The sequence below is a fragment of the Taudactylus pleione genome, unplaced genomic scaffold (assembly GCF_031769625.1).
Source record: "Taudactylus pleione unplaced genomic scaffold, aTauple2 ptg000318l, whole genome shotgun sequence".
In the NCBI taxonomy this organism is placed as follows: Eukaryota; Metazoa; Chordata; class Amphibia; order Anura; family Myobatrachidae; genus Taudactylus; species Taudactylus pleione.
Genome location: NW_028284719.1, coordinates 949,414 through 965,296, shown reverse-complemented (window position 1 = coordinate 965,296; position 15,883 = coordinate 949,414). Strand labels below are relative to the sequence as shown.

General features: G+C 37.5%; 1 protein-coding gene across 1 annotated transcript; it reads right to left on the bottom strand.

Moving 5' to 3' along the window:
• Positions 1-8,810: 8,810 nt before the first annotated feature.
• Positions 8,811-15,430, bottom strand: LOC148509601 (olfactory receptor 5V1-like). The gene is made up of 2 exons (XM_088442920.1): positions 15,373-15,430; positions 8,811-9,752 (listed from the first exon to the last, which is right to left on the bottom strand). Exons 1-2 carry the CDS (start codon positions 15,403-15,405, stop codon positions 8,811-8,813), a joined length of 975 nt encoding a protein of 324 aa, XP_088299046.1. The 5' UTR covers positions 15,406-15,430.
• Between the last annotated feature and the right edge of the window lie 453 nt (positions 15,431-15,883).

The window sequence follows — 15,883 nt, the reverse complement described above, 5'->3', positions numbered from 1 at the left end:
AATGGAAACAATATAGTTCTTTCTCAAAATCAAAGCTTTTTTGTGCATAAGTCTGCACAAATGTTAAACCCTTAGTTAAAACTGACTTTTCACTCTCTGTCAATATATAAGAAGATAAATTAGTAACTGTTATTTCCTTGTTTCTTTGTAATTTTTCTTTGGTTTTGTTCTTTGTAATTTTTCTTTGGTCCCTTTTGTCACACTGCGAGTCAGTGTCTTGTCACCTAAAATAGAACTTTTGCTCCCAGCAGAATGGTCTGAGTCACTATAAGATGTATGTGACTCAAAATCATTGAATGGACTTCCGGGTGTGCTTGGGAGATGAGTGGTGGTGCGCTTCAGGTGTTACACACAGGTGAATGTAGTTCATGGTTGTTAAGGGGGTATTTAGCCTCACTGGGTTTGTCATTGTGGTTGTGATCTAATGAAGAAGTACTCATGAAACAACTGTTGGGACTGTTCCTGCACGTTATTTGGCATGGTGACATCATGGAGCCTGTATTTTGTTGGCTATGATAAGTACTGATGTTTTTTATATATCTAAACATATGGATGGCTTGTTTCCCCTGCTACATCGTGGATATTAAATGACATTTTTGCATTGGAGTGTGCTGGTCTATATTCCATATTGAATATTTTTCTATATTATTGACCTAGACCTGGCAACTCAATTTTGACTATAATGCTTGAAATTGTGTGCAGATTCTTTTTTCCTATTACATATACCTTTTTGGTTTGTTTTGAGTCTAGCACCAGAGATTGTTAAAGTTGAAATTTGAGTGATTTTGATTGCATATTTTTATGCCAATTTTAGACTGATTTTTTTTGATTAAAGGACTACATTCACTATGGAACCTGATGCTGGGGACTTTATGGGCACTAAGAGATTTTTAGAAAAGGATGTATCAAAAATATTATTTGCTGATTCTTCTCAACTGAACTTTGGCACAGATAGCCCATCTGAGGTTTTTGAGGATCTGGTGAAATTACGCAAAAAATTGGTCAAATTGGAATTGCACAGGCTTACTATATCTCAATATCATAGAGAAGGACTTATCCCAAGAGGTTTTAGAATTAGAAACCAGCCCACTTTGGGTAAAATTAACAAAGAGTTTTGCAGGCAATGGTGTCTAATTCTGAACCAGTGCAGCTTCGACCTGATGGTCTTAGTTGTCCAACAGATCAATACAGATATAGATAACATTAAAAAAGACCTCAGAAAGTACATGCATTGATGTGTGTATAAAAGATACAAGTTTGGATTGGTTAGCAAAATTAGATGAAACAGTTAACAACTTTAGAACTGAATTGTTGTTGTTTAAGAAGTCTAGATATCACAAGGTGAAAGATGATTATAGAGAATTGAGGGTCTATCCCTGGTTGGTTGGTCAGTCTAATAGACTTCCTTGGAGGACAGGGACTAATTTTCTGAGAAGACCAGGTGTTCAATTCAATGAATTTGAGTCGCATACATCTTATAGCGACTCAGACCATTCTGCTGGGAGCAAAAGTTCTTTTTTAGGTGACAAGACACTGACACGCAGTGTGACAAAAGGGACCAAAGATATAAGAAACCGTGTAGGCGAGGGGGGAGGAAGCGGAACAAAACCAAAGAAAAATTAAAAAAAACAAGGAAATAACAGTTATTAATTTATCTTATATATTGACAGAGAGTGAAAAGTCAGTTTTAACTAAGGGTTTAACATTTGTGCAGACTTATGCACAAAAAAGCTTTGATTTTGAGAAAGAACTTTATTGTTTCCATCGTCAGTTAAAACCTAAAGATTTGTTTGCTAAAAAGCAAAAGGAGACATCCCTTGTGTCCAAATTACCATTTAGAAAGACTAGCACTTTTGACCCACCAAGTAATAATGCCTCTATTGAAACATTCATCCGACAGGTTAAGGATGATGCATTACCCTTAGTACAGAAATCTAAAATTAGGTTTTATACTACAACTAAAGAGGGGAGAGAGGCTATTTTTGGTCTTCGTAATAATCCTTCAATTATCATACGCCCCGCCGATAAAGGTGGGGGAGTTGTAGTCCTTAATCGTGATGATTATATAAATGAGGTCATGTCACAATTGTCAGATAGTTCATGTTACAAACAACTGACATTTGACCCTACAGATAATTTTAAAAAAGAAATTTACTCTGTTATCCAATTAGGATTAGGTAATCGTTGGATTGATGAACACACTGCCAAATTTCTTATACAAGACTGTCCAAAAGTACCTTTAATTTACACACTTCCTAAGATACATAAATCATTGACCAGCCCACCAGGGAGGCCCATAATTTCTTCTAGGGGATCTTTGGGACAAAGCTTATCACCATGTACAGATTTCTATTTGCAACCGGTAGTATGTAAAATACCTTACTATATTCACGATACAACAGACTTCTTGAACAAATTAATGCAGGTCACTATTCCTTTAAAAGATTGTCTACTGGTGACGATGGATGTCACCAGTTTATATACAAACATAGGACACACAGAGGGAATGCAGGCTGTAAGAGAAATTCTCTCTTCCAGTCCATTGTACGAAGGTCCACCTTTGGAGTTTCTTCTATTGCTAATGGAGGTGATTCTTCACAAAAATTATTTTCTTTTCAATAATGCTTTTTATATTCAGTTAAAGGGGACTGCTATGGGGTCAAATATAGCCCCGGCGTATGCGAACCTTTATATGTTTTATTTTGAAAATAAACACATCATGGGTAATTCTAGATATTCTCCATTTAATGGATTTTATGTTCGATTTATTGACAATATTTTTATGTTACGGACTGGGGGAGAGATGATGCTCAAAGAATTTGTGGATAATTTGAACATATTGCCAGGTTCTATTTGTTTTTCTTATGTGTATAGTCCAGAAGTGGTTGACTATCTTGATGTGCGCATTAGAATAGACAACGATCATTTTTCTACTGAGCTCTATACAAAACCCACGGATAAAAACACTCTTCTGTTGGCAACTAGTTTTCATCCTCAGCCACTGAAGAGTGGCCTCCCCTTCTCACAATTAATTTGAGTGGCCAGGATCACATGAGACTATAACAAATTGTCTGAAGCATTAGAGTCTATGGGACAAAAATTCCTTGATAGAGGATATGACCACAAAGAAGTGAACAATTCAATACAAAGATGCAAAAATGTGAATAGAAGTGATTTATTTATGCCAAAACAACATGACGTGAATGAAAATTAATGATTTTTTTTCTAGTACCTATTCAATTGCATCCAGGGGCATTAAACAAGTCATTTATAAACACTGGCATATAATGCAAACTGACCCGATTCTACATGAATATTGTCAAAACACACCACTTTTTTGTTATAAAAGAAGCCCTAATATAAAGGATCAGATAATGTTGTCGATATTAGTGTGAGTACTTCTACTACTTCAACAAGTTGGCTGAAATCAACTAAGGGAGCCTTTAAATGTACCGGGTGTACAAATTACCAGTATATGAAGACGGGTCCAATGTTTAGGCACCCTACGAAAGGAACTGTATTCCATTTGCATCATAGGATGAACTCTGAAACCAAGTTTATAATTTACATTATCTTGTGCCCTTGCAACAAATTTTATGTTGGCAAGACTATCAGAATGATAAACAAAAGAATATCTATGCACAGATCATCCATTAAAAAAGCGAATGTGGACCTTGAATCTTTTAAGCCACCAGTGGCTAAGCATTTTGTCACAAGTGGCCATATGATTAAAGATTTTGTCTTTATGCCAATAGACCATGTGCCACCATTAAGGAGGGGAGGAGACAGACAAACTTTTATTACAGAAGGAGTGTAAATGGATTCATCTTCTTGGTACCATGAGTCTTCATGGCCTCAATGAGGAATTCTCTTTCTCATCTTTTTTGGGTTAATAATTGAGCTGTTCTATCCTGCAGACTAGCTTGCAGATATTACTTCTGTGTTGAACAAAGACATAATTCATTATGACTCATTTTGATTTTTGGTCTAGGTGACCTGTATTTCTATTTTTATTACATACAATTGAGGAGGTTTCATCTTTACATTGTTTCTTGTTTAATTAGGGTTAACATATCGCCCACAGCATGTGTTACATTTGTAACATGTGGGTTCACAGCCGAGCTCACTAATATGGGCTATGGATCATAGCAATTAGAAATTTTGATCGGGACTCTGATTCTCAAATAGTACATTATCACCTATTATTACATATGTGTAGCTTAGAGTTATTTTCTCCGTTGGACACATTTATTGTATATGTATTCATGATTATTGTCTTGGTGTCAAATGTTATATTATTATGTATATTGTTGTACTTCATTTGATTGCAGGGCAGCGCTTCTGCACTTCCATGTGGACACATTGCCTAGGCAACCAAGGTGGCCGTGTCACGTGGTTTCTATCACCATGGCCGTCTTTCCGGCCGAACGGAACTCTTTGTTCCTCCGCGTGGCTGGGACCACCACTTCTGTTCTGCCCACTGCAGATATTGGCGGCGTAGCGTGACGTCGTTGGTATGCGACCGCGCACCGGGACTTCCGGGTGTGCTTGGGAGACAAGTAATGGTGCGCTTCAGGTGTTACATACAGGTGAATGTAGTTGATGGTTGTTAAGGTGGTATTTAGCCTCACTGGGTTTGTCATTGTGGTTGTGGGCTCCTGAAGAAGTACTCACGAAACAGCTGTCAGGACTGTTCCTGCACGTTATTGGCATGGTGACATCATGGAGCCTGTATTATGTTGGCTAGGATAAGTACTGATGTATTTTTATATACCTAAACATATGGATGGCTTGTTTCCCCTGCTACATCATGGATATTAAATGAGATTTCTGCATTCGAGAGTGCTGGTCTATATTCCATATTGGATATTTTTCTAAATTATTGACCTGGACCTGGCACCTCAATTTTGACTATAATGCTTGAAATTGTGTGCAAATTCTTTTTATTTATATATATATTTATATATATATTCAATATCATAAAAGAGGATTCTGCGGCACTGAAATAAATTTCAGGACTTGCAAGTTTTTTTATGTTGTCTTGATAAAATGACATTCAGTCCTGAAACATTGGCTTATGGAAACATAATACAGGAAAGTTTTGCATAGGTCTTTGCATGTCACCGAATTCTCTTTTTTGGCCTGCATTTTATGTGAGGAGGGCACCAGAGCAGTGGTAACTATATAAGCTTGAGTGGTGAACTGTATCAGCATTTATATATCTGTTTTTAAACTTCTTCTCTTTTCACTTAAGCAGTTTGTAAGCTAATTTTTAATCTAGCTTATATATACTACTTTTCCCCATCCTCTTAGTATTAGGCTCCAATGTGTTTTGAATATATTTTATATACATGTCTGAGAAATGAAAGAGGGCTATTTATTCTATTAAACCCTCTGTCAGAATCATGACCAATAACTAAGACAGAATGTTTGCAATCATAAGCATTAATTTTAGAGAATTAATATTAGGTACCCACAGTCTAGCATTAAGCTACCACAAACATATAATAATTCTTCTTGTTCATCATTTTCTTTCTTTCAACATCTATATAATCCGTCAGTATCCATTACATTTGTGTCTCTCTACTAGATATACAATAAGCGTATACTATTAAAATGACTTGTATGTTTATTAAGATATTCTGATACTGAGTTTTTTACAGAAATGTTTGATATTTTATACTTCATTTATAGAGAAATTATTCAAAAGAAATTCTCCCATTAATATTATCATTATTATTTTACTCTGCTCCTTGCATTGTGGTGTACTTTATTTAACTTCTGATTGGCCTGTGCAACCATAAAATGGCAGTATGGACATCTGTGTGCTTTCCTCTGATGAAGTCTGCTCCAGTTTGAAATACGTGGCTAAAATTGGTGCATGCGTAGAGAGCAACAGACTGAAAATAAGGCTTGGATGAAATCAGGCTTCCTACATGCAGTGGCAAATGCAGGATTTCAAGAGGGGGGGTTTACAAATGCTTAATTTTAGAGTGAGTGTGGCCTGTCAATGAAGAGGTCAGAATTAGTACTTAACCAGCTTTAATAAGCATCATACAAAGTGTATTGTGTGTAATAATTCCAGCATATACAGGACCAGTGATCACAGTAAGCCATTAGATGCGTCAGTAGGCCATCCTGCCTGAGCTGAATGTATTTATTTTAGATGTGGGCACCATTCCAGCATTGGAGCAAGTCCGGGAGCCTGGAGGAGCAGCAGAAGAACCTAGCACTACCCTGGACATATACAGTCAGGTGCATAAATATTGGGACATTGACAGAATTTTCATATTTTGGCCTCTATTCACCACCACAATGGCTTTGAAATGAAACAAACAAGATGTGCTTTAACTGCAGACTTTCAGATTTAATTTGAGGGTAATTACATCCAAATCAGGTGAACAGTGTAGGATGTGCCTCCCACTTCTTAAGGAGCCAAAAGTAATGGGACTATCAACTCAAAAGCTATTTCATGGACAGGTGTTGGGCTATTCCTTCGTTATTTCATTATCAATTAAGCAGGTAAAAGGTCTGGAGTTGATTCTAGGTGTGACATTTGCATTTGGAATCAGTTGACGTCGACTCTCAATATGAGATCCAAAGAGCTGTCACTATCAGTGAAGCAAGCCATCATTAGGCTGAAAAATCAAAACAAACCCATCAGAGATAGGAAAAACATTAGGTGTGGCCAAATCAACTGTTTGGAACATTCTTAAAAAGAAAGAACACACCGGAGAACTCAGCAACACCAAAAGACTCGGAAGACCACGGAAAACAACTGTGGTGGATGACAGAAGAATTATTTCCCTGGTGAAGAAAAACCCCTTCACAACAGTTGGCCAAATCAACAACACTCTCCAGGAGGTAGGTGTATAAAAAGTCAACAATCAAGAGAAAACTTCACAAGAGTGAATATAGAGGGTTCACCACAAGATGTAAACCATTGGTGAGCCACAAAACAGGAAGACCAGATTAGAGTTTGCCAAACAACATCTAAAAAAGCCATTACAGCTCTGGAACAACATCCTATGGAGAGATGAGACAAAGATCAACTTGTACCAGAGTGATGGGAAGAGAAGAGTATGGAGAAAGAGAAGGAACCGCTCATGATCCAAAACATACCACCTAATCAGTGAAGCATGGTGGTAGTAGTGTCATGGCGTGGGCATGTATGGCTGTCAATGCAACTGGTTCCCTTGTATTTATTGATGATGTGACTGCTGACAAAAGCAGCAGAATGAATTCTGAAGTGTTTCGGGCAATATTATATGCTCATATTCAGTCAAATGCTTCAGAACTCATTGGACGGCGCTTTACAGTTCAGATGGACAATGACCCGAAGCATACTGCAAAAGCAACCAAAGAATTTTTTAAGACTAAAAAGTGGAATGTTATGCAATGGCCAAGTCAATCCCCTGACCTGAATCCGATTGAGCATGCATTTCACTTGATGAAGACAAAACTGAAGGGAAAATGCCCTAAGAACAAGCAGGAACTGAAGACATTTGCAGTAGAGGCCTGGCAGAGCATTACCAGGGATGAAACCCAGCGTCTGGTGATGTCTATGCGTTACAGACTTCAGGCTGTAATTGCCTGCAAAGGATTTGCAACAAAGTATTAAAAAGTGAAAGTTAGATTTAGGATTGTTTAGTTTGTCCCATTACTTTTGGCCCCTTAAAAAGTGGGAGGCACATATAGAAACCATTGTAATTCCTACACCGTTCACCTGATTTGGATGTAATTACCCTCAAATTAAATCTGAAAGTCTGCAGTTAAAGCACATCTTGTTTGTTTCATTTGAAAGCCATTGTGTTGGTGAATAGAGGCCAAAATATGAAATTCTGTCATTGTCCCAATATTTAGGCACCTGACTGTATGTGCATATTGGGCTCTTAGAGATAGCAGTGCATCTCTACCAGTGCATGTTTTCCAGATCATCTAGTTGGTACACAGGTTATTTATTACTGGAAGATACATGTTAAAAGATCCACAGGTGGTGCTGATTATTTCATTTGTCATACTGATAAGAACATGCAGCACTATTAACAATCTATTATATTTATATTGTGGTCATGATGTGGGCTGGGGAGGAGGGTTTCCAAGCAGACGTAAACCCCTCCTGCATTTGCCTATGACGTGGACAGTTAATCAACCAAGATTTTTGCTGGTATGCTTTTGGGACACGCAAGGACTAACTGGCTTATTATTGACAGCAAATAAGTAAATGTAAGACTACATTTAATTAATGTATTTATATTTTTAACACATTTAGATTAGGGTGAATAAAAATACTAATCTATCCCACAAACCTCCTTTTCTTTTTTTATATGTCCCACACAAATACACACTGTGGAGGGGCTTCTACTGAGACCATTTTTTGATATTCAAACTTGTCACATTCCAGCATCAAAATCACAATTTTGTTTAAGCAGTTCTCACAAAAATTATACTTTTTTTTCAGATGCTTTTTATTGTAAGGAAATGCCGTTAATATCTTTGCACCATTTAACATGTTGAATAAAATGCAATCATAATTGGCAAAAAAAAGGTGTTTTATTTATTGAAATTTTGAGAAAGTGGACTAATAGCAAATTATTATTTTTTTTATACTATATAAGCACCAATGAGAAATACTTTGCATTTGTTGCTTTGGCATTAATCCACCTTTCCAAAATATGAAAAAAAAAAAAAAGCTGAATTAAATTATGTATTTGAAAATTTTAATAGATGAAATTAATTAATGTGAGAATAATTATAGAAAACAATTTTCAGCATAATATTATAAAGTAAAATGCAATTAAATCTACAAGTCATAAAATATAACGTCTGAATTTTTTTTTCAAAGCCCCTTTTACTTCTTTGTTCCTCAGGCAGTAGATAATAGGATTTGCAAGAGGAGTCATAATGCTATACAAGAGAGAAGCCAAGCGCTCAACTTCCAAAGAGTAACCTGAAGGTCCAACATAGTTAAAGTTAGCTGTCCCATAGAAAATGGTCACAACGATGAGGTGGGAGGAACAGGTTGAAAATGCTTTCCACCGACCTTCAGAAGACTTGATCTTCAAAATCATGGAGATGATGTGGACATAAGATATGACAATATAAAGGAATGGTGTAATACCCAGAAATATACTGACAACATACAACAATATTTTGCTGGTTATGGTTGAGTTACAAGCTACTTGTATTAGTGGGGGCACGTCACAGTAGAAATTATTGATACTCTGTTCCAACTGACAGAATGTGAGGTTTGCTGTCATGGCTGTATGAAGAATGGAGTTTAGGAATCCACTCAACCATGACACCGCAGCAAGAATGACACAAACTTTGTAGTTCATGACCACTGGATAATGTAGCGGATTACATATGGCAATGAAACGGTCATATGCCATGACAGCCAAGAGAATACACTCAGCTCCCCCTAGCGATACAAACAAATACAACTGTGCAATACATTTGCTGAAAGAAATTTTTCTGTTGCCTGTTATGCAGTTGAACAACATGATGGGAAGGGTGACAGATGAGTAACAGAGGTCCAACAAGGACAGGCTGCTCAGAAAAAAAAACATAGGAGTGTGCAGATTTGTTTCGATCCTAATGATAGCAAAAATGCAGGAATTACCAAACAAGATGCTACAATAAATAACAAACAACAAAAAAGTGATGAAACCCCAGTCATCTGAAAAGTTGAGCAATAAGAAGTTCGTAAGTGTTGTGTGGTTTTCATGTTTTTGTATTTCAATAAATAGCATCTGAAAACAAAAGAAAAAAAAAGACAATAAAAGTAAATCCATCATAGACAGGTAATGTAATGAAAATTACATGGATAGAACCACCGAATCTTTCTCTCCATTTCCGGTTACTTTTCTGACATAGGGGCCCATTTATCATTCAGTATTTGAGGTAAAAATCCCCGAAAACACACGTTTTCGGGGGTTTACCTCAAATACTAAGGGGTAAATTTACTAAAGTGAGAGTTTTTAGAAGTGAGTTTAAAAAGTGATGTTGCCCATAGCAACCAAGCAGATTCTAGCTTATTATCTTCCAGAAGGTGCTAGTTAAATGTTAAGTAGAATCTGATTGGTTGCTATGGGCAACATCACTTTTTAAACTCACTTCTAAAAACTCTCACTTTAGTAAATTTACCCCTTAGTATCTCCCAGATGTATGAAGGTGGGACCACTGCAGGTATCCCCGATACCTACTGTGATCCCTCCATTGCCGCTGGCAGCTGCCTCCCCCATAGGTTTCTATGGGGGATGCGATGCTGCCAAATATGCGAAGCATTCCCGATATTGGCCCCAGCAGCTAACGTCATCTGAAGATAGCGTTAGCTGCTGTAGTCTATAGACACTTACCGTATGTCAGCCAGTGGAGGGATCTCCTTTTGGAGCCCGTCACCCTGCATGTGCCGGTTATTACATCCGGCCGCTATGATCGCATTTTGCAATGCGATTATGGGCGGTACTGCATGCCCTGATTGGATTGCAAATTGCGATCATTAATAAATGGGCCTAATAATCACTGTTAATAACATGATTATTTTTGAAACCACACGTTCATTCAGCATTCAACCTGTACCAACTTCCTACTAAATAAATCTACTAAATTAAGCTTATTTTATTCCATAGTAGAACGGAACATGGAACAGAAAAATGGAACAGAAAAATGAATGGAACAGAAAAATTACATACAGTAGTACATTGGAGATCAAACAGGACAGTCATAGGCAAATTCACAACTGTACACATACATAAAAAATACAAATGTATATACTGTAATGACAAATATAATATGCAGATTTCATAATTATATAGAGACCCGAGAAGCAGATAGGGTTCTGCATAAAAGAGCTTACATTCTAGAAGGTCTGTTGATTGACACAAAGGGAGAAGAAAACATTGGAGAATTGCAGGGGCTGGAGCATTGGGATGAAGGGTTATGGGTTTGTGTAAAGAGATGAGCTTTGAGGGCATGTTTGATGGCTAAGAAGCTGGGATAGTGTCTGATAGAGCATGGGAAGGAGTATGAGAAAAGTCCAGGAGCCAGGCATGGAAGAAGGGGACTAGGGAGGAGACATGATGGCAGTCATTGGAAGAACAAATTTGGTGGGAGGGAATGTGTATGAGAATGAAACTGGAGATTACGGAAGAGAAAAGTGGTTGGAGGTTTTGTAAATAAGAGAGAGATTAAATTTGGTTCTGAGTATGACAAGGAGTCAGTGGAGAAATTGGTAGAGGGAGGCAGAGCAAAGGAAGATATTGAATGAGAGGGATAATTTTACCAGGTATGCCATGTGGAAGCAGGTATTGGGACAATGGGACCAGAGGAGATAAGAGGGGATAGTGTTGAAGGGACTTGTAGTGAGGGATGAGGAGAAGTGATGGGCATGGACTTCATGGATGTAGGGAGAACAAGGTTATCAGTCCTTGAGTGGTGTGAAGGGGTGGTGGTGGGTGGATTGGAGTCTGCATGAGGGAAATTTCATTGCAGAATTTGGTGGCAAACTGTGATGTAAAGTTAAGTGCAGAGAAGAAAGACAGTAGCTGGCGAGGGGTGGGGGAGTTGAAGTGGGCAAAAAGGTGCTGAAGGATTAGAGGGGAGAGAGATTTATAGTAATACTTCTTAGCAAGTGAATGGGAAGAGTTGTAGGTGTTGATAATTCATTTGGAATAGAAGCAGTCTTCCAGAGGTGCTCAGCAGAACTTTCAAATTGGAGTGCCAAGGTTGAGGAAGGGAGGTGTTGTAGGCTGATAATCACAGCTGGAGTAGTAAAATCTAGAGTAGACTGAGGCATCGGTCATAAACGGGACAGCCTGGTCGGGGTAGGAGAAAGTGAAATTAGGTGAGATAAGAGAGATCAAGGAAGAGATTCAATTAGAGGTATTCAAGGGCATTGAGATTACTCCTGGTCATAGTAGGGGAAGAGGGAGAGACACACCATAACATAATCACTCCATCCCACTCTGTAGCAACCTCAACAAGGGTCATCTCTACCAAGAGATGTACAGTCAGGTCCATAAATATTGGGACATTGACAGAATTGTCAGATTTTGGCCTCTATTCACCACCACAATGGTTTTGAAATGAAACAAACAAGATGTGCTTTAACTGCAGACTTTCAGATTTAATTTGAGGGTAATTACATCCAAATCAGGTGAACGGTGTAGGAATTACAACAGTTTCAATATGTGCCTCCCACTTTTTAAGGGGCCAAAAGTAATGGGACTATAAACTCAAAAGCTATTTCATGGACAGGTGTGGGCTATTCCCTCATTATTTCATTATCAGTTAAGCAGGTAAAAGGTCTGGAGTTGATTCTAGGTGTGACATTTGCATTTGGAATCAGTTGCTGTCAATTCTCAATATGAGATCCAAAGAGCTGTCACTATCAGTGAAGCAAGCCATCATTAGGCTGAAAAATCAAAACAAACCCATCAGAGAGATAGCAAAAACATTAGGTGTGGCCAAATCAACTGTTTGGAACATTCTTAAAAAGAAAGAATGCACCGGAGAGCTCAGCAACACCAAAATACCCGGAAGACCACGGAAAACAACTGTGGTGGATGACAAAATAATTTTTTCCCTGGTGAAGAAAAACCCCTTCACAACAGTTGGCCAAATAAAGAACACTCTCCAGGAGGTAGATGTATATGTGTCAAAGTCAAGAATCAAGAGAAGACTTCACAAGAGTGAATATAGAAGGTTCACCACAAGATGTAAACAATTGGTGAGCCACAAAAACAAGAAGACCAGATTAGAGTTTGCCAAACAACATCTAAAAAAGCCATTACAGTTCTGGAACAACATCCTATGGAGAGATGAGACAAAGATCAACTTGTACCAGAGTGATAGGAAGAGAAGAGAAGGAAAGGAACTGCTCATGATCCTAAAAATACCACCTCATCAGTGAAGCATGGTGGTGGTAGTGTCATGGTGTGGGCATGTATGGCTGTCAATGGAACTGGTTCCCTTGTATTTATTGATGATGTGACTGCTGACAAAAGCAGCAGAATGAATTCTGAAGTGTTTCGGGCAATATTATATGCTCATATTCAGTCAAATGCTTCAGAACTCATTAGACGGCGCTTCACAGTGCAGATGGACAATGGCCCGAAGCATACTGCAAAAGCAATCAAAGAGTTTTTTAAGGCTAGAAAGTGGAATGTTATGCAATGGCCAAGTCAATCCCCTGACCTGAATCCGATTGAGCATGCATTTCACTTGATGAAGACAAAACTGAAGGAAAAATGCCCTAAGAACAAGCAGGAACTGAAGACATTTGCAGTAGAGGCCTGGCAGAGCATCACCAGGGATGAAACCCAGCGTCTGGTGATGTCTATGCGTTCCAGACTTCAGGCTGTAATTGCCTGCAAAGGATTTGCAACAAAGTATTAAAAAGTGAAAGTTAGATTTAGGATTGTTTAGTTTGTCCCATTACTTTTGGTCCCTTAAAAAGTGGGAGGCACATATAGAAACCGTTGTAATTCCTACACCGTTCACCTGATTTGGATGTAATTACCCTCAAATTAAATCTGAAAGTCTGCAGTTAAAGCACATCTTGTTTGTTTCATTTCAAAGCCATTGTGGTGGTGAATAGAGGCCAAAATCTGAAAATTCTGTCAATGTCCCAATATTTATGGACCTGACTGTATAAAAGTTATATATTTATTGCCTTAAGTCAAACAGCAATAGGTTGGATGTTTCAATTATGACTAACACCTAAAAGAAACAAAAGTACCAAATTAAAATTGTTAGTTATTTGGTTAAATAATAGATAATATTATTTTTATTACAATATTTTCCAGTTTTTAAAAATTACCTCAATCCCCCCAAAAAGTAAATATTAAATTGTCATTTCAATTTGTCACAAAAATAATTTTTTTTATAAAAGAAAATGGTACCATAAAAAGGAGTGTGCTCCAAATGTTGTATCAAAAAGATAATCGCAATATGATAATACATTGAAGGGACTATTATTAAAATGTCAAAAAGCACAAGTAAGCATTAAGGTGTCTATTTATTAAGCCTTGGATAAAGATAAAGTACCAGCCAACCAGCTCCTAACTGTCATTTTTCAAACACTCTAAGTCACTAAGACCAAATGGACATGGGACAGTTAATTTGATATCTTGTTTCTCTTCCTCATAACCCTGTACATAAGGCGCATGCATTACCAACCGTGGCTGCTGCCTAAATGAGCAATGCTGAGTATATAGACATCCAATTGTACATGCCTTATAATTTTATCACCAAAGCTGACCGTATGTTTGCCAAACAGCAGTGATTGACAGTCATAGAAAATAAATTAAGATTTGTCTTTTAAGGCCTCAGCAGTGCTGGAATGCTATATTCTTAAGACCCACTGTATATCTCTCTCCCTCTCCCACTCCCTCTCCCTCTCCCTCTCTCTCTCCCTCCCTCTCTCTCTCCCTCTCCCTCTCCCTCTCTCTCTCTCTCTCTCTCTCTCCCCCTCTCTCTCCCCCTCTCCCCCTCACGTTCAGTGTAGTTATATTGTAGGGGTGCCTCCTAAATCACACAGCTATCCAATACTGTATAAACTTCATAAAATCCAAAGGAACGGGGCACTCACCATGTTCACCATTCCAAAAAAAAAAAAAACTTTGGTGGAATTGATAAGTATGGCTATGTGAAAGTTATTATTGCCATAAATGCCTGTACCAAGATACTACTGTGATATGATTGTCTGGATGTGGATATTTGAAAGTGTCCTAATTATTGGCTATTAAATTGATTTTTTGGAATGGTGAACATGGTGAGTACCCCTTCTTTTGGATTATATATATATATAACCTCTGAAATTATATTTAATTACAAAATACATTTAAATGTGAGCAGTAATGATCGTATAGCGCAACTGCAACTTTTTTTCCTGTCTGTCATTTTTGATCAGTCAGATTGTACATGTGTTGTATATGTGCTATGCAGGACTATTATAGTGTTATTAGGCATTAATCACAGAATTACAGTATAAAACACACATTTCATTCAACTTCAGGATGATTTGGATTGGATGAATATTTTCCACCAAAAGCAATAAGATTACCAATCGGTGTGACCCTTTCTATATAATCGGATGACTTGTCATATACTTATGCCAACTTTGTAACAGTTTGATCAAAAAAACCCCCCATCAGATTAAAAGTGAATAGTCAAGATTACTCCTAAAATGTAGGCAAATCGGTATCAAAGCCTTTGTTCTTTGTTCTTTGATTTCCTTGCTAGTGTACTGTTATTACACATAGCACCAGTTATATTAGCAGCAATAATATTGTGTCTCCAAATGAGCAGTAAACCAAAAATATTCATAAGAACACATTATATAATAAAAGAATATGTGTACACACTAACCTTATAAAGCCTGGGCACGATTCTTAATGGCATAGAGACAAATAGCAATACATCTATTTTGTTGCACTGGGATAGATTAGTTTACTTGTCTATAGTATATAATCTTACTAAAGATTGCTATGTACTATTGCGGCACACATACAAGTATAGTCTACGTCTACAAAACCAATGTAAGCATGTACACACCCTGCACCTACCTAATGAAGAATGCTGGAGACTCAAGATATATAGCCTGAGGAGCATGGCCTCTGGGAAATTTTACTCCCATTGCCACTTAGGTTGTAATTACATCAACTGCACTAATGAAAAACAAATCAAAACATGACTTAACATTTAAAGCACAAATAAAGCCACCATTTAAAATTGGTCATGTAGGCTATGTATTATTAAGCTATACTAATATTATATGGGTTATGTGCCTTAACAGCGCACAGTAGAGTAAAAATATGATATACAATAGTATGATATATAGTATATTATATAGTATATACAGACGTGCAATAGGTAAAAA

Coding starts and splice junctions, on each gene's coding strand:
- LOC148509601 (XM_088442920.1), bottom strand. CDS start 15,405: ATGCCATTAAGAATCGTGCCCAGGCTTTATAAG. Junction 9,753..15,372: donor TCGTGCCCAGGCTTTATAAG/GTTAGTGTGTAC, acceptor TTTTGTTTTCAG/ATGCTATTTATTGAAATACA.